Source organism: Mobula birostris, chromosome 17 (genome assembly GCF_030028105.1).
Source record: "Mobula birostris isolate sMobBir1 chromosome 17, sMobBir1.hap1, whole genome shotgun sequence".
Taxonomy (NCBI): domain Eukaryota; kingdom Metazoa; phylum Chordata; class Chondrichthyes; order Myliobatiformes; family Myliobatidae; genus Mobula; species Mobula birostris.
Genome location: NC_092386.1, coordinates 46,464,146 through 46,492,064, shown reverse-complemented (window position 1 = coordinate 46,492,064; position 27,919 = coordinate 46,464,146). Strand labels below are relative to the sequence as shown.

The 27,919-nt window shown below is 40.4% G+C and overlaps 1 protein-coding gene across 3 annotated transcripts in view; it reads left to right on the top strand.

Annotated features, from left to right (window-relative positions):
- The first annotated feature begins 217 nt into the window (after positions 1-217).
- LOC140211655 (dual specificity protein phosphatase CDC14A-like) overlaps positions 218-27,919 on the top strand; it is a 105,367-nt gene continuing 77,665 nt past the window's right edge. For 2 of the 3 annotated variants that reach the window (XR_011889539.1, XM_072281652.1), the window contains exons 1-3: positions 218-454; positions 21,133-21,223; positions 21,730-21,805. Coding sequence is in view for 2 of the 3 variants with exons in the window: in XM_072281652.1 (XP_072137753.1) it covers positions 313-454; positions 21,133-21,223; positions 21,730-21,805 (309 nt within the window). In the remaining variant the exon portion in view is untranslated. Of the gene's footprint in view, positions 455-20,509; positions 20,856-21,132; positions 21,224-21,729; positions 21,806-27,919 lie in introns of those variants that run through there. The other variant, XM_072281653.1, reaches the window with a different exon arrangement.

Genomic DNA, 27,919 nt, shown 5'->3' with positions numbered 1-27,919 from the left:
ACTATGGAAGGCGAAGGAAATTGCCCAACTTGCATTATTTTCCCGATGCCCTGCCCTTGTACCAGCCTCCCGTGCCGCACGTCACTCAGCAAGCGCAGCAGGCTGGGGCTGTGGGGGGAGGAGGCGGCGAGCCCGAGAGCTGCAGCAGGGAAATCAGCGGCCGGAGTGGGGAGGGGGGTGGGGGGTGGGGGAAAAGGGGGGGGACCGGGCGGGGTGGGGGGTTTTTTTGCCGGTGGTGTCCCCTGCCACGGCTCTGCATGGAGAGCCGCCGCCGGTGGCCAGCTGAGGTGAAGCGGGAGAGCTGCGGGCGTCATGAAGAGGAAGAACGAGAAACGCAGAGGGTGCGTGTCGAAGCGGCGCTCGGTGAGGAAGAAGCCGGAGGAAGAGCAGCAGCAGGCGGCGGCGGCGGCGGCGGCGGCGGCGGCAGGGAGCGATGTTTACATCAGGATGCAAGGTGAGGCTAGTACGGGGGGGATGGGGAAGTGGGGGGGGGGAGAGAAAAGCGACATCGCTTATTGTTACTGGCGGGGCTAATGGACGGGCAGTTGCATATATGAGAATCTAAATAAGTTCTCTGGAGAGGCAACTGCTTTATCCATTATTGTCGCTTTTCTTCCCTCAATTATTATTTAAATATAAAGCAACAGTCGCTGACTGAAAGGCAAAACAAATTATTGCATTTAAAATATATTCCCGCTCCACTACATCTCACAGCTGCCAACCGTTGGCACATTACAGGAACCGAGATGGATCACAAGGCAGTTGAAAATTGTGCCTGGGAGTCATTTGTTTTGTTTATGTTGCCAAGGAAGCGATTATTTTTCTTCTGGGAAAGAAACTAATGAGACTTAACTCTGGAAGAGTTGATGCTGTAAGCAGTCGGCGCTGTGAATTTTAAAGCCAGGGCTTAAAATGGGATCTGTCATTAACTGTCACCGTTTAAATGAGAAAATGGTTTTGGAAGAATTGTGCGCCATTCTGCTCAGTATACGTCCGTGGAATACACATACATAATGATGTTTGCTGTGAAAATCATCAGTTGTCATGTGCGTGTAAACATTTTACCAAAGTTTTCCGCAGTCGTATTCAATGTTAATTTTTCGTGAATAATTATTTCAGATGCAAGGGATAAATGTCGCATTTTTAAAAGTTTGAGAACGGACGAAATCTATGCAAAATAATGGTGCCTGTCGAGTAAGCTAATAAATAACATCCAACTCACTGTGCGCTCTGTAATGAGTAGGGTAGCGCAATGGGGTGACCTCGATGCATAACCCATTCAGAAATTTGCAAAGTTTGAATGTTTTAATTGCTGTCCGGACCACAAGGTCGATAACCTTAGATCTTTAGTACAAGTGTTCAGATGTCAATATTATTTGCTTTACTGATTTATTTTTCGCGAAGAGAATTCTTCTTGGCTCCTGGTGAAGGTCTGAACTCTTATTTTGAGTTGTTGCGCTGGTTCGGGACGAGCTAGCTAGAGAAGACTTCATCGCTGCATTCATCCTGTCAAGTCCTGTTAGCATTTTGTACAGTTCACTGGGATCACCTCTCACTCTTCTCAACTCCAGAGTATAAGCCCGGTCTGCTCAAATTATCTTCAAAAGGACAGGGCCATGTCTAACATTTCCAATCCCAGAAATAAATCTGGTGAATCTTTGTTACACTCCATTCATCACATTGTCTTAATTCATTGGGGAGACACAGCCAGATATAGTTTCACCGGCGTCCTTTATAATTGCTGTAAAATGTCTTTAGTCATGTACTGTTGCAATAATGGCGAACATACCATTTGCATTCCTAATTATTTGCTGTATATCATATATTAACCGTTAGTGATCATGCCTTCAACAACTAACACCTTTCAGTCTCTCACCATTTTAAAACGTACTGTTTTTCCATAGTCCTGCTGCAGAAAGGGTAATACTGAATCTAATCTTTGGGACTAACTGGACAAATTCAGGGAGTGTCCACAGGAGGGTATTTCAGAGATAGTGACCATAACATTTCAAATTTACAGTTGTTAAGAGGGGCAAAGTTCAAATGGAAATTAAGTTCCTAAACTAAGAGAAGTCCAATTTCAATATGATTAAATAAAATCCAGATGTCAAGGGACCATGAGGACTGGATTGAGAAAGAGAGGTAGTTATGGCATTTTAGGGAACAGAGAAAAGACAAAGCCATACAGAATGCAGATGAATACCTAAAATAGGGTGTGGAGGAGCCACAAAATGTCACTTGTATTAAGGAAATCCGAAGTATTTTGTAATACATACGGGCAAGAGGGTAACCAGAGACCAAAGTGACAATCTGTGCATGGAGCCAGGGAATGTAGATGAGGTCTTAAATAAATATTTCTAATCTTTTACACCCAGTGCCATGTATTAGTCAGAGCAGGAATAGAAAGACAGAACAGATGAATGCAAGGCTGAGAAACTGGTGCAGGGAGTGGAATTTCAGGTTTGCAGATCGTTGAAACCTCTTCTGGGGCAGGTGTGATATATACAAGAGGATTGGGTTGCACCTTTACTGGAGGTGCACCAACATCCTGGCTGGGAGGCTTGCTGGCGCTACTCAAGAGGGTTTAAACTACTTTCCCCAGGGAAATGGGAATCAGCACACCAGGTCAGAAAGTGGAGAGATTGTGTGGAAGGTAGATGTCATTAGACAGTAAGAACAGGAGCAAGTTAATAGACACTGTGGGATGAGCAGTTTCAAGTGTTATGGGCAAGGGTAATGAACTTAAGCATGGATCACTACATAGAACTATGATGTTGTGGTCGTGACAGAGACTTGGTTGAGAGATGGACAGGAATGAATGGCTAATGTTCCAGGGTCTTGATGTTTAACAGAAGATAGAGAAAGCGTTAAAAGAGAGAAGGGGAATTGCGCTATTAATCAAGAATAATATCACACTGCACTCAGAGTGGACATAATGAAAGACTCATCCAGCGAGTGTATATGGGTAGAACTCAAAAATAAGAAAGGTGCGATCACTCTGATGGGATTCTACTCCAGACCCCTCAGTAGCCACTGTGACAATGAAGAACAGATATGCAGGCAGATTAAGGAAATATACAAAAACAACAGGGTTGTTGTAGTGGGTGACTTCAACTTCCCTAATACAGATTGGGATCTCCTTAGTGCAAAAGGTTTAGACTGGGCAGAATTTGTTGGGTTCGTCCAGGTGCATTTCTAAAATCAAATAATCCAACAGGAAGTGGTGGGTAATGAGCTTGGCCTTGTCAGTTAGCGAACAGTGCTCCTTGAGTTTTAAGATAGTTAGAGATAAGAATAAGTATGGACCTTGCACAAGAGTATTGAAGGGCAGGAGTTATGGAGAATTAATTGGAAACAACTGTTTTTGAGCAAGTTCACATCTGACATGTGATTGGCATAGAGAACTGCTATGTCAATTACATACAGAGGGACATAGATCAGTTGCAAATACGTATCTGCTATTTCTCTGCCTATAACAGTTTAACTCAACCAAATGTGAAGTGTTGCACTTTGGGAGATCAAATGTAAGGAAACAGTACACTGTTAATGGTAAGACTCTTTACAGTGTTGATGTGCAGAGGAATCTTGGGGTCCAAGTCCATAGCTCTCTGAAAGAGTGGTTACACAGGTTAATAGGGTAGTAAAGACAGAATATGGCATGTTTGCCTTATTAGTCAGGGAGCTGGGAAATTATGTTGCAGGTTTATCAGACTTTAATTGGGCCAGATCTAGAGTATTGCTTTCAGCTCTGGTTGCTATACTATAGGAAGGATGTCAAGTCTTTGGAGAGGCTGCAGAAGGGGGTTACCAGGATGTAACCTGGATTAGAGGTGTTACATGTGTTGCTAGGAGAGGTTGGACATACTTGGGTTGTTTTTTCTGGAGTGGCAGAAGCTGAGGGGAGATCTGATAGAGGTTGACAAGATTATGAGGTGCATAGATAGAGTACCTTTTACCCAAGGTTGAAATGTTTAATACCAGATTGCATGCGCTTAAGGTGAGTGGAGTAAATTCAAATGAGATCCGAGGGACAAGTTTTTTTAAAAACAGTGAGTGGCGGGTGCTTGGAATGTTCTGCTAGGGATGGTGGTGGTGGCGGATATGACAGAGGCACTCAAAAGGCTCAGGCAAGCCCATGAATGTGCAGGAAATGGAAGGATATGAACATTGAGCAGCTGGAATGGATTAACTTATTTAGCAAAGACCACAAGACATTGGGCAATTGATTACTAATGTAGTTAGATCAGCACAGCATTGTAGACCAAAAGGCCTGTTCCTAAGCTGTACTCTTCTATGTCCATGGTTCTGTGTTTTATATTTTGCGCTATGGAAAAGGGCAGTGGATTTCTGGCAGAGAGACTGAGAAATACTAGAATAAATTACCATGGGAAGGAAAAAGCATTAGATGTTTTAGTAAGCTTAAACGTGGTTAAATGAAATCCCTGGGGCCCATGGAGATGTATCTCAGACTGTTATAAAAAGCATGGGAGGAGACTGCTGGAGCTCTGACATAAATTTTTTAATCTTCTCTGGCCACAGGAGAGGTGCAGGATGACTGGAGGACAGCAAATGTGGTATTGTTATTCAATATGAGCAGCAGGGATAAGACTGGTCATTACAGGGCTACTGAGTCCAACATCAGAAGAAGGGAAAGTACCAGGGGAAAAAAATTCCAAAGGTTAGGATTAATCTGCACTTGAAGAAGTGGGGATGGATCAGTTAAAGCATACCTTGGCTAAGGGGAAATCCTGTGTGACCAATGTTTTGCAAGGGGTGACTCGATATGTCAATGAGTGCAGTGCATTTGATGGAATTAATTTACTTAATTCAGCATTTGATAAGGACAAAAGACTGGACAAAATGTAAGAACCCATGGCATTCATGACATTTTTGCAAACTGCATCTGAAATCAGTTTGGTGATAGGAAGTAGAAGATTGGAAGTTGTCTTTTTGATGGGAAGCCTGTAATGAACTGATTCATCTACAAAGAGAAACTGGATAGAATTGATTTATTATACTTGGAGCAGAGAAACTGAAAAGGGACTTGTCTGAGGTATACAAAGTTATGAGGGTCATAGTAAAAAAAAACCTTTCCCTTGCAGCAGACATGGGTTTAAGGTAAGGGGTAAGATATTTAAAGGGGTTTGAAGATTTTGTTACTGCACCAAAAGAGCAATTGAAATCTGGAAAGTTCTACCTAAACAGTGATGGAAGTAGATACTTACAACATTTAAAAAGGCAGCATCCATCGTTAAGGATCCCCTTCACCCAGGACATGTCCTCTTCTCATTGCTACAATCAAGGAGCGAGTACAGGAGCCTGAAGACACACACTCAGCATTTTATTAACAGCTTCTTTCCATCTACCATCGGATTTCTGAATGGACGTTTCCTCAGTATTTTTTTCCTTTCTCATTTTACACTGTTTATTTAATTTATTTTACTGCTGCCACAAACAACAGATTTCATGGCATATGCCAGTGATATTAAACCTGCGACTCATTTTGATTTTGCAAAAGCATTTAGATGAGCCTTGAAGTGCCAGGGTATTAAGGGCTGTGGGCAAGTGCAGAAGGTGGGATTAGTGTGGATAGCTACTTGGTGATTGGCATGGACACAGTGGGTCAAGGGACACATTTTCATAGTGTAATTCTCTATGACTCTTTGACTGTTTATGTTATATTATATTCCATCTGCCATGTTCCCACCCATTCACTTAGGCTGTCTGTTTCCTCCTGAAGTCTACTCACAACTCATGCCATCACCAGCTTTGTATCATCAGAAAGCTCAGATATTATTTGGGAGGCTGTGAGCAGTGGTACCTTTACTAGATCCACCTTCCCAACCTCAAAAAGACCAACGTCTCCATTTTTTGCCCATTATCCAAATCTGCAACCATGCCAGTCGATTACCTTCAAGGGCATAGGTCCTAATTTAGGAACCTTGTGTTACATGCTGTCACGAGTATCAAATATACTACACATCACATAATGCGTAAGCTATTGTTTATCAATTTTGAACAAAACTATCAGATGAAGGGTACCATGCCTGTTTATATTCTTTATTCATTGACCATACTGCGATTGCAATGCTGCTTTGAATTGGCAGTAGGTAGTACACCATTAGAGGGTGCTGTATACAACCCTAAATTATTAACCCGATGACTCTTTTGAATTACTTTAATGAGGTGGAGAAACCTTGTACTGAACTCTAGATGTGTATAATTCTTCCTTATCCTCTTTTCTGCCTGAATGTGTTTCCTGCTAATTTCACCAAATGGACAATTCTTTTTTAATCTACTTTATTTAAACCACTCTCCATTCAATTCATCATGTTACCTTATAATCACTTGAGTACAAGACACACACTAATGGGAATACTGCATAATAATTTTCTAACAAAACTATCTTCAGAGTATATTATGTTATTCTCACAAGGATGTGTTTTTTTTTAATATAAACCTTTATTAACTCAAACCCTAATCTGAGAAGGCCCCTCCAGGTCATGTGTTGTAATTGGTCAGATCATTGTAAATTCTAGGTTAACTAGAAAAATTTCACTAATTACCATGGTTATTTTCTATCTCAAAATGTAGTTTTGCTTTCCTAAAGCAAACACTACTTCCATTTAAAGATACCTATAACACTGCAAGGTGCTTCCACTTTAATCTCTAGGTTCTGAGATGTCGAGGTTTCCTCTGCCACAGATGGGGCAGGTAAGGTTTGATGAGGTGGCCAAGTTACGATGGTTATCTGCTCTTTCCACATCAGAGGAACTATTGCCTCCCTGAAAGCTTCTTTGCTGGTTTGAGTGGACATGGACCAGTGTTAATGAGAATATTGGTCAGCACAACATCGTGGGCCAAGGGGCCTGTACTGTGATGTAATATTCGATGTTACCTTTTCAAGGAGACTTAGAAGACATCTCTGAAGTGTTTTTTTTTCCTGTCCTCCTAGAAATCAATGCCATGTTAGAGCTCGAAATAGTGTATAAGTTAACAACAGGCATTTGGAAGAGTCCTCCCCCAACCCAACTACCCTTATCAGTCATTCTGTGCTTAGGGTATTCACTGAGAAGTGGGGGCTACTACTGGAGTGCACAGCTGTCTGTGAATACAGAGAATCCACAACAGCATACTTCTCCAGTGCTTCAAGATGCCTGTGGTATGTAGTCCACATCTCTGAATATTCAACAGGCTGCATAGGAGAAGATCCACTGCTGCTCAGTAGACTTTAAGCTTGGTATTAAGGTTTGAGATCTTGGGCTACAAAACACGCTTCTTCTTCGTTAGTGGAATAATTTGAGACTGTGGTGAATTTTGTCATCCATTTCTGTCCTTGCTGAAAAGTGACTCCTGAGGTATGGATCTCAGTAGGCATGTGCAGACAATTTGGTGAAACACCCTTTCCTCCAGGATACTTAGTATAAGGGGCATTATTGCTAACTAGAAAGTAAACATGGCAGTACGCTTTGGTGAAATAATCAACAATTTTTTTGGACTAAGTAAGTAACTTGACAGATAAAGTAGTGATCTGAATTCTGAAACAGAGACACAAACATCAAACAGATTTCCACTCAACCTTTGGATTAACTCCACTCTAGTGTTAGAGGAAAGGTGAAGTATTGCAGCAACAAAGATTGAGACAAGATTTGGTACAAAGGCACAGCTTTGAATTATCTGAGTCAGCACTGTCATTCAGTGATGTTGTAGAACCATGGGAAATAGAACTCAAAGGTTGTGACCAATTTTATCCTCAGTCAATATCTCTGTAGAAATAACAATTGATGACTTCATATTTGAAATTAAGATATTTAAACATTTCTAATGTATTGATACACTCATCTCCAATTTATTTGAACTACCACCCTAAGCATATTGTGCAAATTGGATTTTAAGGAACAATTAAGGCTTTAAGATGTTTAGCACTTTCTGTCCATACTTTGCTTAGCACATCATCTTACAGAGAACCTAAATAACAGTTGAGTATCTGTTTATATCTGAAATTGTTTAATATGTAATTGAATTATACCAGTCTAATTGCAATAATACATTTGATTGTACTGTGGTTACAATAATAGAGGACACCATTTGCTTTTAACTCCCAGTACTTGATCATTTTGATCATTTCATCAATGAGAGCTGCCTAAATAACACACTTTCAGATACAGAGAATAGCTATTATTTGTGACTAAAATATTTCTGATAATGCTTCTATCACCTGATTTCAGTATTGATGTTGATAGTATTGATCTGAAACCAAAGGAATTTTCTGAGATTTCCTTCTTCAGTCAGAATGGAGTTTGCCTTTAGATTTCAAAGTTCAAAGTACATTTATTATCAAAGTATGTGTGCGTTATAGACTCTTCTCCATACAGGCGGCCACTAAACAAAGAAACCCCAAAGAACCCATAAAAAGAAGAATGACAAGCACCCAATGTGCAGATGGGGAAAAAAAACAAATAAAAAAGCAAGCAATAAAAGTAAGCAAATCGCATTTCGACCTAAAGCGAGTCCTCAGACATGAAGCCCAGAGAAGCTGAAGCAGGCCTCAGCCTCAGTGCAGTGAAAAGCAGAGTAAATATCACAAAGCAGCAAGCAGAACCCACCCGACCCTCATCTCCGGTCCCAACACCCTGTCTTCTCAATCTATCTGGTCCAGCGTTTAAGTCGTCTGATCATCAGACTGTTCCTCGCTCTAGGACCGGGCCCTGTGCGTCGATACATGACCCCTGGGCTTGGACCCTGCCACCACATTTCAGCCTGTACCCAAACTTTCTAAATCGGCCTGGTGCTTAGATCAGTCAAACTTCACCCTCGATTTAGGTGGACGGGCCTCGAACATGCCTCGACCTCATTCCAACTTTGCTTCGGATTTGTCTTGACCTTGCCTTGGCTTCGCCGTGCACCACACATGCTCAACTCAGCCTTGCCTTCACCTCTCCATTGTTTGCGGTGATTATTAACCATAGTATTTTTTTAAACCGGAAAAGGGTTATTAATAAAGTATTTAGTTGTATTCCTTATTTTGGTAACCACCAGTATGTTGTCACTTGCCTTCAGCAGCGCCATCTTAAAATGGAAGATCTCTCTGCTACTTTTAGTCTGAATGTAGTACAGGTGTTACCTGAGAGAGGAAAAAAAAGGCCAAAAATAAAGCGGGATTCGAAAATATATTAGAAAATAGTGGAAATGCCTACTAGGACAGCCGGCATTTGAAAGGGCAAGATTCATGCTTTGGGTGTGGCACATCCTCTGTGCTGCCCAGAAAAATTGTTTCAAATCTAGGACCCTTTATCAGAATTGAGAAAAGTAGGAAACAGTTTAGTTTTAGGTAGCAAGAGAGATTGGGAAAGAATAGGTAGAACATGGTGGAATATCCCAGCTACCAAGTGAGACCATGTAAGTTATTGCTGTAATTAGTATGGCAATTAGGATCAGATTATGTTAGTTTCTTGCTCATGCCCCAACAGGCCTAGCTTATCAAATAGAATAAAATTAAATTGAAGCAAAAATTGGTCATTGCTGACACAATAATGAAGAAAAAGTGAGTTACTTAAAGTTGGAGAATTTGATATTGAGCCCAAAAAGCTTCAATCTGCCCAAACTGAAGACTAGGTGCTGTTCATTAAGCTTGCATTTGCCACATTGTAACACACAAGGCTGTAGAGTAGGATTGAAATGGGGAATTAAAGTGGTAGGCAGCTGAAAGTTCAGGGTCTCAGCTGCTGACTAAAATATGGGTGTTGGGGTAAAATATTCACTTAATCTATGTTTGGCTTCTCCAGTGTAGGAGGCCACATTGCAAACAGCTAGAAGAGAATGGCTGTTTCTTATAGAAAGATGGTTTAGGTCCCTGGATGGTAGGAAGGAAAGAGGTGCATCTCCCGTGATTGCATGGAAAAATGCCATTAGTTGGGGAGTAATTGATGGGGATAGAAGAGCCGTTTATAGAATCAGGAAGAAAATGATGCCTTCAAAATGCTCAAAGAGTTGTGAATATGATGTTTGGTGTTGGAATTTTGTGGAAGCCATCCGAAATTGAGAAGCATAATCCTTTGATTGCAGAGGCTGGTGGAGTGGAAGGCAATAAATGGGGAACTCTGTTCTTGCTCAGTGTAGGAAATGAAGGTATATGAGCAGAAATGTGGGAAACAGATGAAATGCTGTGAAGAGCCCTGTCCACCATGATAGAGAGAAAGACACATTTCAGAAAGAAAGATGACTTTTCAGAGGCATCCGTATAGAATATCTCATCAGTGGAGCGAATGTAATGGAATAGATGGGAGAAGACAACAGTCATTACAGTTGGGAAGTACAGTCAAGATAACACAGGAAGTCTGCAGTCTTGTAATAGATGTTCTGGTTCATCTGTCTCATGAAATAGATCCACTAAGGGAAGAGGAAAGGGTCAAACTTGAACCATACCAAGGGGAGAGTAGGGAGGAGATCGGCAGCAGAAGTGGTGAAATTTTCAAGCACAGTGGGCTCGGGTTAATTGGACCATCAGCTAATCAGGGCAGATGCTTACTTGGGGCAACCCTTAAAAGAACAAAAACTATTCAAGAAATTAGCTGGATTCCTTGGGACAATATGCAAATTAACTAGGTCAGCAGACTATTGTTGAAGTTTCTAACTCTCATTAGTTGTGTGCACGTGTGGCCGTTGGATACTATACCGCGATTAGAGTGAATAGTTTTAAATTGCATTTGTTGCATGCGTTTGCATTCAAAAACAATGATCTTTGTCACTGATATTTGATGAGAAATAAGCAGCAAGACAATTCGGAACTATTTTGCTTACTGCAGTTTCAATCATTCAGGCTTGGAGATCCCAGAAAAGGCTTGAGTGAAAATGAAACATTTTTCTTACTTCAACAAGTTAGGAATTTAAAGGTATTGCCAATCATCTTGAATGTTACAATGAAAAAGAAGATTTAGAAAGAAGATTTACAATTGTTGAAGGCATTTTATGAAGGCAGTCCATTATCTGCATTAGGTGTTAATATGTTCATTTACAGTCCATCAAAAGAACACAGCAGAGTACACTGGATGAAATCCTCCAAAGATAACCATTAGGAACTAGAGTTTTATAGTACTGTAGTAGTATTGTTGTGTTCTAATTTGTTCTTTGTTTCATTTAAATACATAATTTGTTACTCAATTAAATTGTAGTTTTTTTTGTACGTTTTTAACTATTTACAAAATACTTCAGCTAATTGGGGCAGCTGCTTAACTGGGCCAAAGTGTACTGGTCCTGATGTGTCCCAATTAACCGAATCTACTGTGCAGGAAGCAATGCTAATGCAGTCACTGATACACTTGGAAAAGAGTAAAGGGAGTGGACCTTCAGCATGTAGGGCTGAAAGGCTGTCCCACATATCCCACAGAAAGACATGTGCAACGTGGGCCAATGTGAGTGCTTATAGCAATACCTTTCATTCTGAAGAAAGTGAGTGTAGTTTGACAGGTTGTTTAATGTGAAGAAAGGTTCAGTCAGGTGAATGACTATCGTGGTTGGTGGAGGGGAAGCCTCCGTTCACAGAAGAAGCAGGAGGCCCTCTGCCTACTTGGTGTGGGATAGAGATATACAGGGATTATACGACCATGGTTAAAATGAACCATGGAATTGAAAACTGTTGAAGTGGTGGAGGGAATCCAAAAGAGTCATGGATGTCAATGAAAAAGAAATGGCTTATTTGAGAAAGGATGGGGTCAACTTGGAAAGAACAGAATTTAATGGGATAAGAGCAGGCTGAAACAATGGAGAAAATGCACATTTGAAATGAGGATATACTTTAGTTACTTGAACAGATTTCGATATAATAATGATATAAAACAATGCAGAGTGACTCCTTCTGCACAACAACTCTGTTGACGCACTGTATTAAAAAAAACTGCATTTTGTTGAAAACTATTTCACACTAGAATCCACAACTCTATTTGGGCATTTTCCCCAATAATTTCACCCAGAGTTGTTCTTGGTACGTTCGGGGCATCAAAGGATATGGCAAGAAGGCAAGTGTATGGAGTTGAGTGGGATCCAGGATCAGCAGGATGGAATGGTGAAGCAGACTTGATGGGCTGAATGGCCTAATTCTGCTCCTGTGACTTCTAATCTTATGTTCATAAATAGCTCATCTTGAAGGAATATTATGTGAGGTGTCCGCCATCAAGCAATGCTTATAAGCTAAATCAGTCATATTTATTCACAAGCTGTGTAATGTAGAGTGGGTGTTTCCCGTTCTTACTACTTTTTTTCCCTTCTAGCAACGCCTGCCACAGCCCCCAACCCCCATTTTTTTAAACTTAGCACCTTCCCCTACTAAACTTGCCACTCAATAGCTTTATTTTTGGGCAACTCCCCAATCCATTGCCAATGATTCTGCCCCCAACCCAACTCTCCAAGGTGTAATGTGGACTATAGGGTATCTTTTCACCCTGACCCCTTTCTCCAACCCCAGTCCCTGACTTTCTTGATAATTTCCTTCACACACTTGACAATTACATGGTGTTTAAACTGTGCTTGTAAACGCCACTGAGTAGCCCCAGTGTATTGGACCTCGGGTCCTGCAGAAATTACTGGAAAGGTTCCCAAACCAAAATAATCTGATAGCACATCTCCCACTGTGCCAAAAATTTTCTACAACGTGTGGGCTATTACACAGTGAGAATATGTTCTTAGAATCAATAGCATAAAATGGACAGAATTAGGAATATTAAAAAAATTATAAAATAGAGGGAACAAAAGAATAAAGAATAGTATACAATTAATCTTGCAATGATTGTAAAATATACATATCTTATGGTTATCCACTGTTTTAACCCATCATTGTCTCTACAAGGTTTCAATCCATTTACAGTATATTTAGATAAGATCTGTTAGCAGTGACAATAGTGTTACTTTCAGAATGCTGCTGACTTAGCAGAATTAAATACTAATTAAGTCCTGGTTTGTATTGAGCCGCTGTCTATTTAGAACATTGCTGCTGATCAGCATTAAGAATAACCCAAGTGTTGATACATGCCAATGTTATACCTCGACCATGACTTTGATAGCAGAGTCTTTGTAGATAAGCGGACCATAGAGTGAATTTTCACTTAATTTTAGAACTCATCCTACACAATCAGGAAAGCTCACCATGCTTCTGCGGTCTGAGGAGGCAGAAGAGAGCTGGACTATGCACATCTACACTCACGTCCTTCTACAAATGAGCGGTGGTGAGCATCCTAACATGCTGCATCACTGCATAGTGTGGAAACTGCACTGCGGCAGACAGGAAGCTGCTGTAATGGGTAGTCCAAACTCCCCAATGCTTCACCAGCACCAGCCTATCCGCCATCAAAGACACACACACCCACCCCGAAAGGGGCCAGTACGATCATGAAGGATCCCACCAACCCTGATCATAAACTGTTTGTCCCACTCCCATTATGGAGGAGGCTACTTAGCATCCACTGCATTATCATCAGAATCAGAAACAGTTACTTACCCAATAAGTAAGGCTGATCAACACCTCCACCCACTATATATAAGCTATTCTTATGCATTTATATTTATTGTGCTTTTTAAATTTTTGTGTTATTTGATCTCGTGTTTTTGTGCTGTATTGGGTCTGGAGTAACAATTATTTTGTTTTCCTTTACACTTGTGTACTGGAAATGACATAAAACAATCTTGAAAGAATGTGAGTTTGTAGTGGTTTTGGAGGAGGAGAAGCAGATGATTTGATAAATATTCATTACCACATACATTTTCTTCACCATCCTAAAAAGTTAAGCTATTTTTTTTTGTTGTAAATATTTTTTCACTGCCCAAACCACTAATCTCACTTTTAAAGCAAGCAAAATTATGTTCAACAAATTTGAGAGTTTTCAAAAATAGAAAAGAACAATGAATTGTCTCAGAATGGCCTCATTAGAAGAATTAGAATACATGTAAGGAATTCTAACCATATTGTGTTCGAAAGTATTTTAAATTTTGACTTTAGAAGCTCTAAAATTTTGTTGTCCTACCCTATGAGTGAAAATGGTGATGAGTTGAACAAATGGCTTCAATAGTGTGACCCATTTCTGATATTCACAACATTGTTAAAGTAAATTCAAAGCTTTTTTAGCAACTTTTAAAACATCAACATGTAGAGAGCACTGTAGTCAATAAAGCTTTGCAGGAGCAACCTAGTTGCAAATTTCCACACAACTGGATCCCACAAATATCAATGTGCAATTTATCAAATATTTAATTCTTGTGATGCTTATTGAGACAAGTTTTGACTAGAACACCACAGGAATCCCCGTATTTTCCATCAAAATAGTCATTTAACATTTGCTTTAAATAGAAAGAGTCTAAGTTTAATACCTCATTTATAAAATAGATCTCAGACCGGGTAGCACAGAAAAGTACTGGAGTCTCAGCCTAGACTTTAAGCCTGTGTCTCCGGCATATGATTTCAATTTACAACCTCTAACCAGTGACAAACAGCCAAAGCTGTTACCATCGTTGGTCATTATATTTTTGAACATACAGGTACATTATACATGACAACAAACTAATTTTCTATGGAAGATGATGCTCCTCATCTGTATGTGTATGTTATCAATAAATGAATGTTTTGTGTGTATTTTGTTCTTCGGCATTATTCCAGCTACCATGAGGCTATTGTTGGTGTCATTCTGGAAAACTAGAAATAATATATTTTGTGTAACATACCGAACACTGAAAAGGAATTTGTAAATTTTAAATAGAGGAGCAAGTAGAAGACAATAATGCACTGTAAAAGTCTATTTATTGAAAAGTTAAATAACTCAACACTAATTTTACAATTTGACAGAGACATATAGCCTGGAAACAGACTCTTTGGCCCTCCTTAGTCCATGTGAACTATAAAGTGCTCATTTTTACATTAATCATTCACAAGCCATTTTATTATCCCCACATTCCCCTCAAAACCTCCGGATTCTACCATTAAGTCAGCATACAAGGGGCAATTTATTTAGGTCTATTCACCTACCCGACTGTAAATTTTGGATTTTGGAATGCAGGAGAAAATCAAAGCACGTACAAGAAACCTACGCTGACACAGACAGCATGTGCAAACTCTGCAGATGGCACTGGAAGTCTAGGTCAAACCCAGTCACTGGAGCTGTGACGCAGCAGCTTTATTGCTATTATGCCATTCATTAATACTATACTCAGAATAACCATCAGTGTTTAAGGGCCTGTAAAGTCTGTGTCCTTCGATACACATGTACATAAAAGGAACAAGCAAGCTCTGGGGTGGAAGGAACTTGACAGAGCTGAGACAAATTCATAAAGTGACAAAAAAAATGAAGCCTTGAACGGATTTAAATAGGGCTGACAATTAATATATAACATGTGCAAATAATGCAGCTTTTTTATGATCCAGTCGTACTCATCATTAAATTGGTATTGCAGCCTTAAATTAATAATTCCCTTAATCACAGTATGATTGTTCATAATATATTTTGCTGCTTGCCTTTTTACTTTTTCTGAGTAAGCGTACCATATTTTTCTAATTACTTCATTCAACTGGAAGTGCCTTCAGAAAGACCACATTTTCACAGGGCAAACACTGCAGTGTTGGTCAGCTGCAGTTAATCTCTCCGGCTGTCCATTTAATTTTATTTGCCAGAAAACCGGTTTGTTGTATTTCTGTTATTTCAAAGCTCTAATTGTACAGCCAATATAATTTTCTGAGTAGCCCCAACATTTACTATTTTTATTTAAAATTTCTAGCTATTTTAAAGAGATTTAAATACAATGTCCTATTAGATTCATTATTAATGATGTATTTGTATTTGAACTCCCCACAAGTGGAAGCACCTCTCTATCTATCTGAGCCCACTATCAAATCACCTAGTACTGGACAGAAAAGAGCTAGATGAATTTATCGATTTTCTTAAAAGTCTAGTACTACGAGTTTTGAAAAGAGTATAAAGAAAAAGACTTCATAGTAGTGCAAGATGCCAAGTTAATGTTCTGCACATCATTACTTTTAAATTCTATTATCTTTTAAAATGGCCTTCAAATGCTGCATTTTGTTTAGTGCGTTTGCATCCATCACCTCACTTGTTGCTTCTCTACCCACTCAATAGACAATAGGTGCAGGAGTAGGCCATTCGGCCCTTCGAGCCAGCACCACCATTCACTGTGATCATGGCTGATTTTCACACCTGTATTCACATACTTATTTTTAAAAGGAGCAATGTGGCTTCCTTATTCCAAATACTGAAATGTAATATGTAACACCTACCTAAATTTAAGATCATGTCCTATTATCACTCACTATCCAAATTTATTAATGGCTTGCCTGCAGAAGGCAGAGGGTCATGGTGGAGGGAGTACATTCAGATTGGAGGATTGTGACTAGTGGAGTCCCACAAAGATCTGTTCTGGGACCTCTACTTTTCATGATTTTTATTAACGACCTGGATGTGGGGGTAGAAGGGTGGGTTGGCAAGTTTGCAGACGACACAAAGGTTGGTGGTGTTGTAGATAGTGTAGAGGATTCTCAAAGATTGCAGAGAGACATTGATAGGATGCAGAAGTGGGCTGAGAAGTGGCAGATGGAGTTCAACCCGGAGAAGTGTGAGGTGGTACACTTTGGAAGGACAAACTCCAAGGCAGAGTACAAAGTAACTGGCAGGATACTTGGTAGTGTGGAGGAGCAGAGGGATCTGGGGGTACATGTCCACAGATCCCTGAAAGTTGCCTCACAGGTGGATAGGGTAGTTAAGAAAGCTTATGGGGTGTTAGCTTTCATAAGTTGAGGGATAGAGTTTAAGAGTCGCAATGTAATGATGCAGCTCTATAAAACTCTGGTTAGGCCACACTTGGAGTACTGTGTCCAGTTCTGGTCACCTCACTATAGGAAGGATGTGGAAGCATTGGAAAGGGTACAGAGGAGATTTACCAGGATGCTGCCTGGTTTAGAGAGTATGCATTATGATCAGAGATTAAGGGAGCTAGGGCTTTACTCTTTGGAGAGAAGGAGGATGAGAGGAGACATGATAGAGGTGTACAAGATAATAAGAGGAATAGATAGAGTGGATAGCCAGCGCCTCTTCCCCAGGGCACCGCTGCTCAGTACAAGAGGACATGGCTTTAAGGTAAGGGGTGGGAAGTTCAAGGGGGATATTAGAGGAAGGTTTTTTACTCAGAGAGTGGTTGGTGTGTGGAATGCACTGCCTGTGTCAGTGGTGGAGGCAGATACACTAATGAAGTTTAAGATACTACTAGACAGGTATATAGAGGAATTTAAGGTGGGGGCTTATATGGGAGGCAGGGTTTGAGGGTCGGCACAACATTGTGGGTCGAAGGGCCTGTACTGTGCTGTACGATCCTATGTTCTATGTTTCCTGTAATTTACTGCAATCCTCCTCTGTATGAATTATACTCCAACTTCCCCCTTTCCCACAAATTTTACAAATTGGTACTGTCTGCAGATTTTGATATTTTGATTCCTAATTCCAAATATTTATACTAGTTGTTCCAACAGCAATTTTAAAGGAATACCATATCCTTACCTTTTATTAGACATAATACCTTCAACTCCATGACTTTATTTAGAGTTTGGTATTAATTTTTGCTATTTCATTACTCGTATCCAAACTAATTCTTTCTTAACTTTAAGTGTCTACTATATGTTATATTAACGACAATGTTTTAAAATAACAAATATGTTATTTCTGTATCTGCCATTTCTGATTATACTCTATAGGATCAAAGCATCTTGGCTAAACACAATCACTTTATAGATTTATTCTAACTCCCCAACATAATTTCAGTTTCAATGTTTCTTTCTATTAAACTCTGAGCAATAATTCCATTATCTTTTCTATTGCTGATGTTAAGTTAATTGGTCTGCAGTTCCCTAGACTGGTTTAGTTCAATTTAAATATAGGAATCCAGTTAATCCTCTGACATTTTACCTTTTATAATTTTTATATATACTTTTGTAATAGTATTTCACAAATTGGACTTGTATTATACAATGTATATTGGACTTCCTTGTAATTATTTAATATTTTTGGATGTCCTAACCTGAGTTTATCCCATGGTGATCCTATCACAAGCTTGATTTTGTTTTGCTTGTTAGAGCTGTGATTTGAGAACACTACCACTTATTTTCAAAATTTCTTGATACTTCACTCAGTTAAATTTAAATGATACATAACTCAAAGACACAATTATATTGTGCTCTTTAGAATTAAAAGACCTCACTAAAGCAGTGACAAAAATGTTCAAGGTAACAAGCTGTTGACCCTTTGTTCTTCACTGGATTATACACTCAGTGGTACACCAGTATACCTACTCGTTAATGCAATATCTAATCAGCCAGCTCAATGCATAAATGCATGAAGACATGGCCAAGAGGTTCAGTTGTTGTTCAGACCGAACATCAGAATGGGGGAAAGAAACGTGATCTACGCGACTTTGACCATGGAATGATTGTTGGTGCCAGACGGCTGGTTTGAGTATTTCAGAAACTGCAGATCCCCTGTGATTTCCATGCACAACAGTCTTTAGAACTTACAGAGAATGGTGTGAAAAACCAAAAGAAGAACATTGTGAACAGGAGTTTTGTAGGTGAAAATGCCTTGTTAATGAGAGCTTAGAGAACGGCCAAACTGGTTCGAGTTGATAGGAAGGTGACAAAAACTCTCATAACCATGCGTTACAACAGTGGTGTGCAGAAGAGCACCTCTGAACATACATGTGGAGCCTTGAAATGGATGGGCTACGGTAACAGAAGACCATGGACATACAGTGGCCACTTTATTAGGTTAAGGAAATAGCTAATAAAGTGTCCTATTTGTTTCCAATTATTACTTTGTTGCCAGCTTCCAAATCTTGAACTAAGGCTATTTTTCATCGTCCAATATTTTAGTACGCTGCATCCAATCTGAAACTCAAGTGTTAAAGTTAATTGGGTCCTTTGTGCCTAGATTGCAAAGTTTCCAATATAAATTATCTTAATTAGTTCATACCCACGCATGTAAGCCATTAGACATGAAATGCAAGCAGCAACACTGAGAAATGTGGATCTATAGAGGCATGTGGGAGTGCCAGCATGCAAAACAAAAAGTTAACAAAAGTACAGCAATTAAGAACATGAATCATATTTTGGCCTTTATTATAAGGGACTGAAGTATAAGAGAAAGGACATTTTGCTATATCTATACAGTGCTTTGGCTACACTACACCTCAAACACCATGTATTATTTTGGTTTCCCCAGCAAAGAACATTCTCATTTTGAATGTAGGCTGCACTGCTTCCACTTAACAACACACACAAAATACTGGAGGAACTCAGCAGTCCAGGCAACATCCATGGAAAAGAGCAAATAGTCAACGTTTCGGGCAGAGACTTTTCAGCAGGATCTTGGCCTGAAACATCGACTACTTACTCTTTTCCATAGATGCTGCATGGCCTGCTGAGTGCCTCCTGGAATGGGGAGGTTGCCTTATAAAGGAAAGAAGGGCAAGAATTGGCATTTACTCATTGGCATTGAGAACGTTGGTAGATCATCAAATTTTAGGGGGTCTAGAACTAAGCAATCTAATTGCTATACAACAGTGAGTATAGGCGATTATACACTCTTTGGACGCAAACACGAGGAATTCTGCAGATGCTGGAATTTCAAGCAACACACATCAAAGTTGCTGGTAAACGCAGCAGGCCAGGCAGCATCTCTAGGAAGAGGGACAGTCGACGTTTCGGGCCAAGACCCTTCGTCAGGACTAACTGAAAGAAGAGCTAGAAAGAGATTTGAACATCTTCCTAGAGATGCTGCCTGGCCTGCTGCATTCATCAGCAACTTTGATGTGTGTTGCATACACTCTTTGGATGTTTGTTTAACCTCTATCACTAAAGAAAGTAACTGAATATACTCAATATTGAACAATAGACTTCAGGACTCTCAGACAATCTAAGGGAATAAGAATAGCGGAACGTCCTTGATTTTACTTATTAGAGCAAACTCAAGAGGCCTCTAACAATGTTGATGTTTTCAAAAGGTTTTATACTTTGTAAATGTTGAATTTATGTTCTGCGTATTCATTCTCGGGAGATTAATATATTAAAAAATTGGCAGTGATTCCAGTATTGAACCATAGGGATGGCACTTTATAAATTCCCTCAACTTGAAAGACAACCCTTCACCTTCAGCCAACAATTTTGTCGCTTCTCTAGGGCCAATTGTTGTTAAATGTGAACAGGCTTTAATCGTCAATTCTGATGCTGCAATCTGTTTAAAATAAAACGGGTTAAATTTTTTACGTTCCCTTTGCACACTCCACAGGGAACTTGCCCGGCGTTGTCGGTGCAGCCGCTGGGGCTCGCAGAGCTAACAGAACGAAGGCAGACCGGATTGGTGACGAAATATGGTTTCCTTTGGCAACCATCAGGGCTCAGTTCCAATAGGCGAGTTCATACACTGTTGCAATCAAGTGTCAATCAGATGACACTTCCCCCAAACAGGGGCGGGCTCACCACTGATTGACAGGAAGGAGTGTAAAAACAGTTTGACTTTTGGACTTCAACGTTGATGGGGCGATTTTAACCAAATACCTGTCTTTTATCTTTTCCCCCCTGTACTACGACAGATTGTGTTGCATTTTTATCCTATAGGATGAAGTACCATCAATGTTGACCTTGGACGAGTTCCTTGCGTATTATCACCGTTTTCCTCTTTTTTTGAGCTCGTCTGACGGGATTTGAACTCCACAGTCAGTAGCTTTTCTTGAGTTTTGTTTCGGTTTTTTTTCCTCTCTCTCTCGAAATTGGGGAATGGCGGATGGAGAGGAGCTTCTTAATGCGGCAGAGTTTATAAAAGGTGGGAAATTATTCTATAGTTTGATATAGTTTTAAATATGTTGGATTGACTTTTCTGCCACCATGAACTCTCTGTAAACTCGACGAAACATTTAAGGTGTGGCGGTTTTAAATTTTAAATGGCCGGGAGTTTGGCAGCAGCCTATCGCAATGCGTCTGAACGACTGCTTACACTCTACTTGGGGGTGGGGGGGGGGGAAACATGCACTTACAATGGTGGGATCCCTAAGCCATCACGGGAAATTGTATTTATTATATTTTTAATGTTTGTGTTTCAGATCGTCTGTATTTTGCTATTCTGCGACATAAACCCAAAAACACCGCGAACACGCACTATTTTAGCGTTGATGATGAACTTGTGTATGAAAAGTGAGTTAATTTTAGACATCTCACGTTTAATTTTCGGTAAACTTTTGTAAATGTGTCCCACAACCTATTTAGTTACTCCTGCTTGTCTCTAGATTTGTTAGACCAATTCTTGATGACCGCCAAGTCGATGTTTTGTTAAAGTTTAAATACAAGCGGAAATGTTTTAAAATTACAATAGTACGTTGAAGATTTCTGTTTCAGTAATGAAATGAACTGTCATTTTTTTAATGCAAGCTGGATTCATGCATCTAGTTAAACTTAATGGTTATTACATTTTCAAAGTGGTGTGGCCCACCTTGTCCATTGTTAGGATGCAATGAAGTATTTAGTCATAATGCCATCGTGATTTAACACTTTACAGTAGTATAAAGGCTATTAACGTAAAGGGGTTTTTGTTACACTATTCTTACTTTGTGTGTGTATATGTATAATGAATAAAGTTCCTTTAGAAATTAATTTAACTATTTACCTGCCTTTTTTTTTGAATGTCCGTGTTTGTTTTCTAGTTTCTATGCAGATTTTGGACCTCTGAACATGGCCATGTTGTACAGATACTGCTGCAAGCTAAACAAAAAACTTAAGGTAAATATTTTTCGGTTCAAAAGTGTTTCTAAACAAAATACTAGAAAAGTGGAGAGCTCTTATTTCAGTAAGCCATGTGCCCGGCATTATGGCACGCATTTCAGTTAATTCACAAACTACCAAAAACATTTAGATCCACGAGAAAAATTGCTCATTGAATTAAGGCATTTTCATTTCAAAATGTATACAGATAACTGAACTGTTAGTGGAGACAAGAATGTAAATTGGTTCACAGCAGGAGGCCATTTAAGGGATTTTCTTTGTAACAGTCAAGATACTTGTACTTCAGTGAACAATGTAACATCAATTTATAATAATTAAAAGAAACAACCTTTTTCTCTTCTGCTTCTAACAACACAGAATATCGTTGTCTGTAGACCATTTATTGGAGGAACACAGCTCCACTTGTAACGTGGGGTTCGATTGGAGTAAAAAGGGGGTTATATTATGGAATATCATGGCATAGATAATTTTCTAGAAACGTAATTCTTCCTTAATCCTGGAGATGCTGTATCCAGATGATTGCGGAACTAGGAAAATAATGTTCAAGTTCAGATTTATTGTCATTCAACCATACGCCGCCAAATGAAACAACATTCTTCCAGATCAAGGTGCACAACACAGTCAGTGGATTCCAGTTAATTTGAACACATTGGGACAGTACGTTTTGGCCCAATTAAGTGACTGCCCTAATTAACCGAAGTTTCATGGAAATCGTTGAAAGGAAAAAAAAAAGACAAACTGCCGTTTAACTGAGTAACATTTAAGTAGTTAAGTGAAGTACAGAACAAACTGGAACACTCCCAATACCACTAGATTATTATAAAGCTGTGTATTAGTTCATAATAGTTATTGACAAAGGTATTCATCTGCTGTGTTCTTTGACTGTTAATGAATAAAATCAGTAGACATCTAGTATAGATAATGCCTTCATACAGTGCTGTTGACGATTGCATCCTCGAAATCTGCATTTTAATTGTAACATTTAGGATGATTGTAGATACTTTCGTAATTCTTGTTGAAGTAGTAAAATCATTTCAATTTCACTCCCGGCCATTTCTGGCATCTCCAAGCCTGAATGCTTGAAACTGCGGTGAGCCAAACAGTTCCAACTTGTCTTGCTGCTTATTTCTCATCAAATATCAGTGAAAAAAAATCACTGCTTTTTGAACGCAAACACAAGTAACTCATGCCTTTTTAAAAAAAAACTGATCATTCTAAGACCATCATCCTCGACCTCGAGGGATAGCTACGACGACGATGTTCTAAGCACAAAAAGGTGTCTAATGGCCGTGCAAATGCACTGGTCCAATGGTAGTTAGAAACTGTTCGGCAACAGTTTCCTGCACAAATTAAGTGGAATTGTGTCCCAAATAAACAAAGGGAATCCTGTTTATTTTTATTTTGTTCTTTACGAATTGTCCCAAATAAACAGTTGCCCCAATTAACCGATGGTCCAATTAACTGTACATATAACTCACATACACTGCATTACGTGTTACTACCACAAATAAATTAACAAATAATTACATATATTCCAGAAGACTTACAATTTAGCCTTGGTTCTTTTTCAACACAAGTTCAAAAATAAACAGTATAATCCTACTCTCACTTCATACGGGATCGGACCTGGGTGGTGGCAGGGAGCTCAGTAGTCTCACAGCCTGGGGGAAGAAGCTGTTTCCTATCCTAACAGTCCTTGTCCTGATGCTACAGTACCTCCTGTTTGATGGTAGAGGGTCAAGGAGATTGTGGGGTGGAAGGGAGGGATCCTCGACAATGCAAAGTACAAATTCAAGAGACTTCCTGCAGAGATTTGCAAGATAAATCTTAGCATGAAGTATTCCAGAAACAAAAATTGAATTTTTTTTTTTGTTCTGAGCAGTGGTTATCAAAAAAAAATCTGTATTTTTTCTATGAAAATTACATTGCAGCCATAGAGTGTTGGAATGTGGACTTTAATCAACATTTGTGAAGCTTTGATATCTTAGTTCAATGTAAGATAGATTCACTGAACTCCTGTGACATTGTATATGGGGTTCAGGCCCATAATTTTTGAGGTGAGGTGAGTGCCTCAGTAGGATGTGAGGGGGTGATGTGGTAGCTTAGCAGCTTAGCACAATGCTTTACAGCACCAGGAGTTCAATTCCCACCGCTGTCCTATGGGGAGTTCGTATGTTCTCCCTGTGACCATGTAGGTTTCCTCCCACATTCGAAAGACATACCGGTGAGAGTTATTAAATGGGCGTGCTAAGTTAGCATCAGAAGCATGGCAACACTTGCGGGCTACCTTGAGCATATTCTCAGACTGTGCTGGTCCGACACACACACTTTCACTGTATATTTCAATGTACGTATGACAAAGTTAATCTTGAAAAAAAGAGAAGTAAAGGATCTAGCATCTGGTCATGGAGGTGTAAATATCAATCATCCATCTAAAAAAAAACTGTCGTCGTTTTATTCTTGTGTTTCCATTGGCAATTTCATTATAAATATTTATAATGAAAACTTGCAAATCCAAATCAGTTCTTCCTGCAGTTGTATCTTTGGCAAGTATTGATACTGTAGCACCCATGATTTGTTGTGTATAATTGTAGCAGAAATCATGACAAGCATTTGAATTGTTTCACGCATCGGAGACACAAGATTCTTTGTAGATCAGTCTATTTGAAAATTGATTTGCCAGCTTCATGGGAATGTATTCTTTAGAGTTCAGGAGAGTATAGAACATAGAATAGTACAGCACAGTACAGGCCCTTCGGCCCACAATGTTGTGCCGACCCTCAAACCCTGCCTCCCATATAAGCCCCCACCTTAGATTCCTCCATATACCTGTCTAGTAGTCTCTTAAACTTCACTAGTGTATCTGCCTCCACCACTGACTCAGGCAGTGCATTCCACGCACCAACCACTCTCTGAGTAAAAAACCTTCCTCTAATATCCCCCTTGAACTTCCCACCCCTTACCTTAAAGCCATGTCCTCTTGTATTGAGCAGTGGTGCCCTGGGGAAGAGGCGCTGGCTATCCACTCTATCTATTCCTCTTATTATCTTGTACACCTCTATCATGTCTCCTCTCATCCTCCTTCTCTCCAAAGAGTAAAGCCCTAGCTCCTTTAATCTCTGATCATAATGCATACTTTCTAAACCAGGCAGCATCCTGGTAAATCTCCTCTGTATCCTTAGCCAATGCTTCCACATCCTTCCTATAGTGAGATGACCAGAGCTGGACACAGTACTCCAAGTGTGGCCTAACCAGAGTTTTATAGAGCTGCATCATTACATCGCAACTCTTAAACTCTATCCCTCGACTTATGAAAACTAACACCCCATAAGCTTTCTTAACTACCCCATCCACCTGTGAGGCAACTTTCAGGGATCTGTGGACATGTACCCCCAGATCCCTCTGCTCCTCCACACTACCAAGTATCCTGCCATTTACTTTGTACTCTGCCTTGGAGTTTGTCCTTCCAAAGTGTACCACCTCACATTTCTCTGGGTTGAACTCTATCTGCCACTTCTCAGTCCACTTCTGCATCCTATCAATGTCCCTCTGCAATCTTTGACAATCCTCTACACTATCTACAACACCACCAACCTTTGAGTCATCTGCAAACTTGCCAACCCACCCTTCTACCCCCACATCCAGGTCGTTAATAAAAATCACGAAAAGTAGAGGTCCCAGAACAGATCCTTGTGGGACACCACTAGTCACAATCCTTCAATCTGAATGTACTCCCTCCACCACCACCCTCTGCCTTCTGCAGGCAAGCCAATTCTGAATCCACTTGGCCAAACTTCCCTGGATCCCATGCCTTCTAACTTTCTGAATAAGCCTACCGTGTGGAACCTTGTCAAATGCCTTACTAAAATCCATATAGATCACATCCACTGCACTACCCTCATCTATATGCCTGGTCACCTCCTCAAAGAACTCTATCAGGCTTGTTAGACATGATCTGCCCTTCACAAAGCCATGCTGACTGTCCCTGATCAGACCATGATTCTCTAAATGCCTATAGATCCTATCTCTAAGAATCTTTTCCAACAGCTTTCCCACCACAGACATAAGGCTCACTGGTCTATAATTACCCGGACTATCCCTACTACCTTTTTGAACAAGGGAACAACATTCGCCTTCCTCCAATCCTCCAGTACCATTCCCGTGGACAACGAGGACATAAAGATCCTAGCCAGAGGCTCAGCAATCTCTTCTCTCGCCTCGTGGGGCAGCCTGGGGAATATTCCGTCGGGCCCCGGGGACTTATCTGTCCTAATGTATTTTAACAACTCCAACACCTCCTCTCCCTTAATATCAGCATGCTCCAGAACATCAACCTCACTCATATTGTCCTCGCCATCATCAAGTTCTCTCTCATTGGTGAATACCGAAGAGAAGTATTCATTGAGGACCTCGCTCATTTCCACAGCCTCCAGAGGAGATCATATTGAAATAAGAGAGATCTTATTGAAACACACAGCTAGGTGTAGGAAGGATGTTTCCTTTGGCTTAGGAATGCAGTATCTGGTGGCACAGTTTCAGAATAAGGTTTGAAATACACAGTTCGAAATATCCTCACTCAAGAGAGTGGCGAGTTTTTGGAATTCCCTACTCATAAAGGTTGTGGAAACTTGATTGTAGTATTAATTCAAAGCAGAGAAAGGAAGGAGGAAGTTGTCAGAATAAGAAAGTGGGGAGAGGGGCAGGAGGACAAGCCAGAAGGTGACAGGTGAAACCAGCTGGGTGGGGGAGAGGGCAATGAAGTAAGGAGCTGGGAGGTGATGGGTAGAAAAAGGTAATGGTATGGAGAACAAGGAATCTGATAAGGGAGGAGAGTGGACAGTAGGGAAAAAAGGAAGACGGAGGGGCACTGGGGAGGAGTGATAGGCAGATGAGAAGGAGTAGGAGGCCTGAGTGGGGAATTGAAAAAGCAGGAAAGGGGAGGGGGGAAATATTACCAATAGTTGTAGAAATTGATTTTTATGCCATCAGGTTGAAGGTTACCTAGACTGAATATGAGGTGTTGCCCCTCCAACCTGAGAGTGGCCTCATCGTGGCAGAAGAGGAAGCTATGGACCAACATGTCAGAACAGGAATGGGGATAGGAATTAAAATGATTGGCCACTGGGAGATCCTGCTTTTTGTGGGTGGAGTGAAGGTGCTCCAAAAAATGGTCCCCCAATCTATGTTGGGTCTCACCAATGTAGAAGAGGCCACATCGGGAGCACTGGATACAGTAGATGACTCGAACAGATTTGCAGGTGAAGCGTTGCCTGGCCTAGAAGGACTGTTTGGCGCCATAAATGGAGGTGAGGGTTAAGTGCTAGGAGAGAGGTGAACGGGCAGGGTTGAATAGACAGGGAATCATGGAGAGAGAAATCATGGAAATTGGAAAGTGGTGGGGCAGGGGTTGATGTTAAGTAAAGATGCGTTTGGTGGTAGGGGAGTGGGGCTGACAAGGGGAATAAAGAATCAGCCCTGATTAAATGGTGGAGCAGACTTGATGGGCCAAATGGCCTAATTCTTCTCCTGTCTTATGGTCCCATTGAAGATGGTGGTGGTGCAAAATTAAATGGTGTAAATGGAGCCAGCCAGTGTGTAGTGGCATCAGCACCAGACTTCGAGGCAGATGGTCCTGAGTTTGAATCTGACCAGGTCCTAACCTGGACAGCAGCAGTATCTGTGCAGAAGAAAGGCCTGGCAATCTACTTCTGTATCTTGCCACAAAAACCCTATGGAGAACTACACTATCCATAGGGTCGCCATGAGTCAATGACTCGACAGCACTCAACAACAACAACAACAACAACAAATGGGAGTAGGGACAGTGATAGAGCATGTGTTACACACACAAAATGCTGGTAGAACTCAGCAGGCCAGGCAGCATCTATGGAGAAAAGTAGTCGATGTTTCGGGCCGAGAGCCTTCGGCAGACCTGCCAGAGGTCTGTACTTTTTTCCATAGATGCTGTGTTCCGTTTTGTTTGTGTTGCTTAGATTTCCAGCATCTGCAGATTCTCTCTTGTTTGTGATAGAGTATGTGTTGTTGCTTTTGCCAGTATGGCATTTTGAGCATATTCAGCAGATCAGGTAGCATCTCTGGAGCGGTAAACAG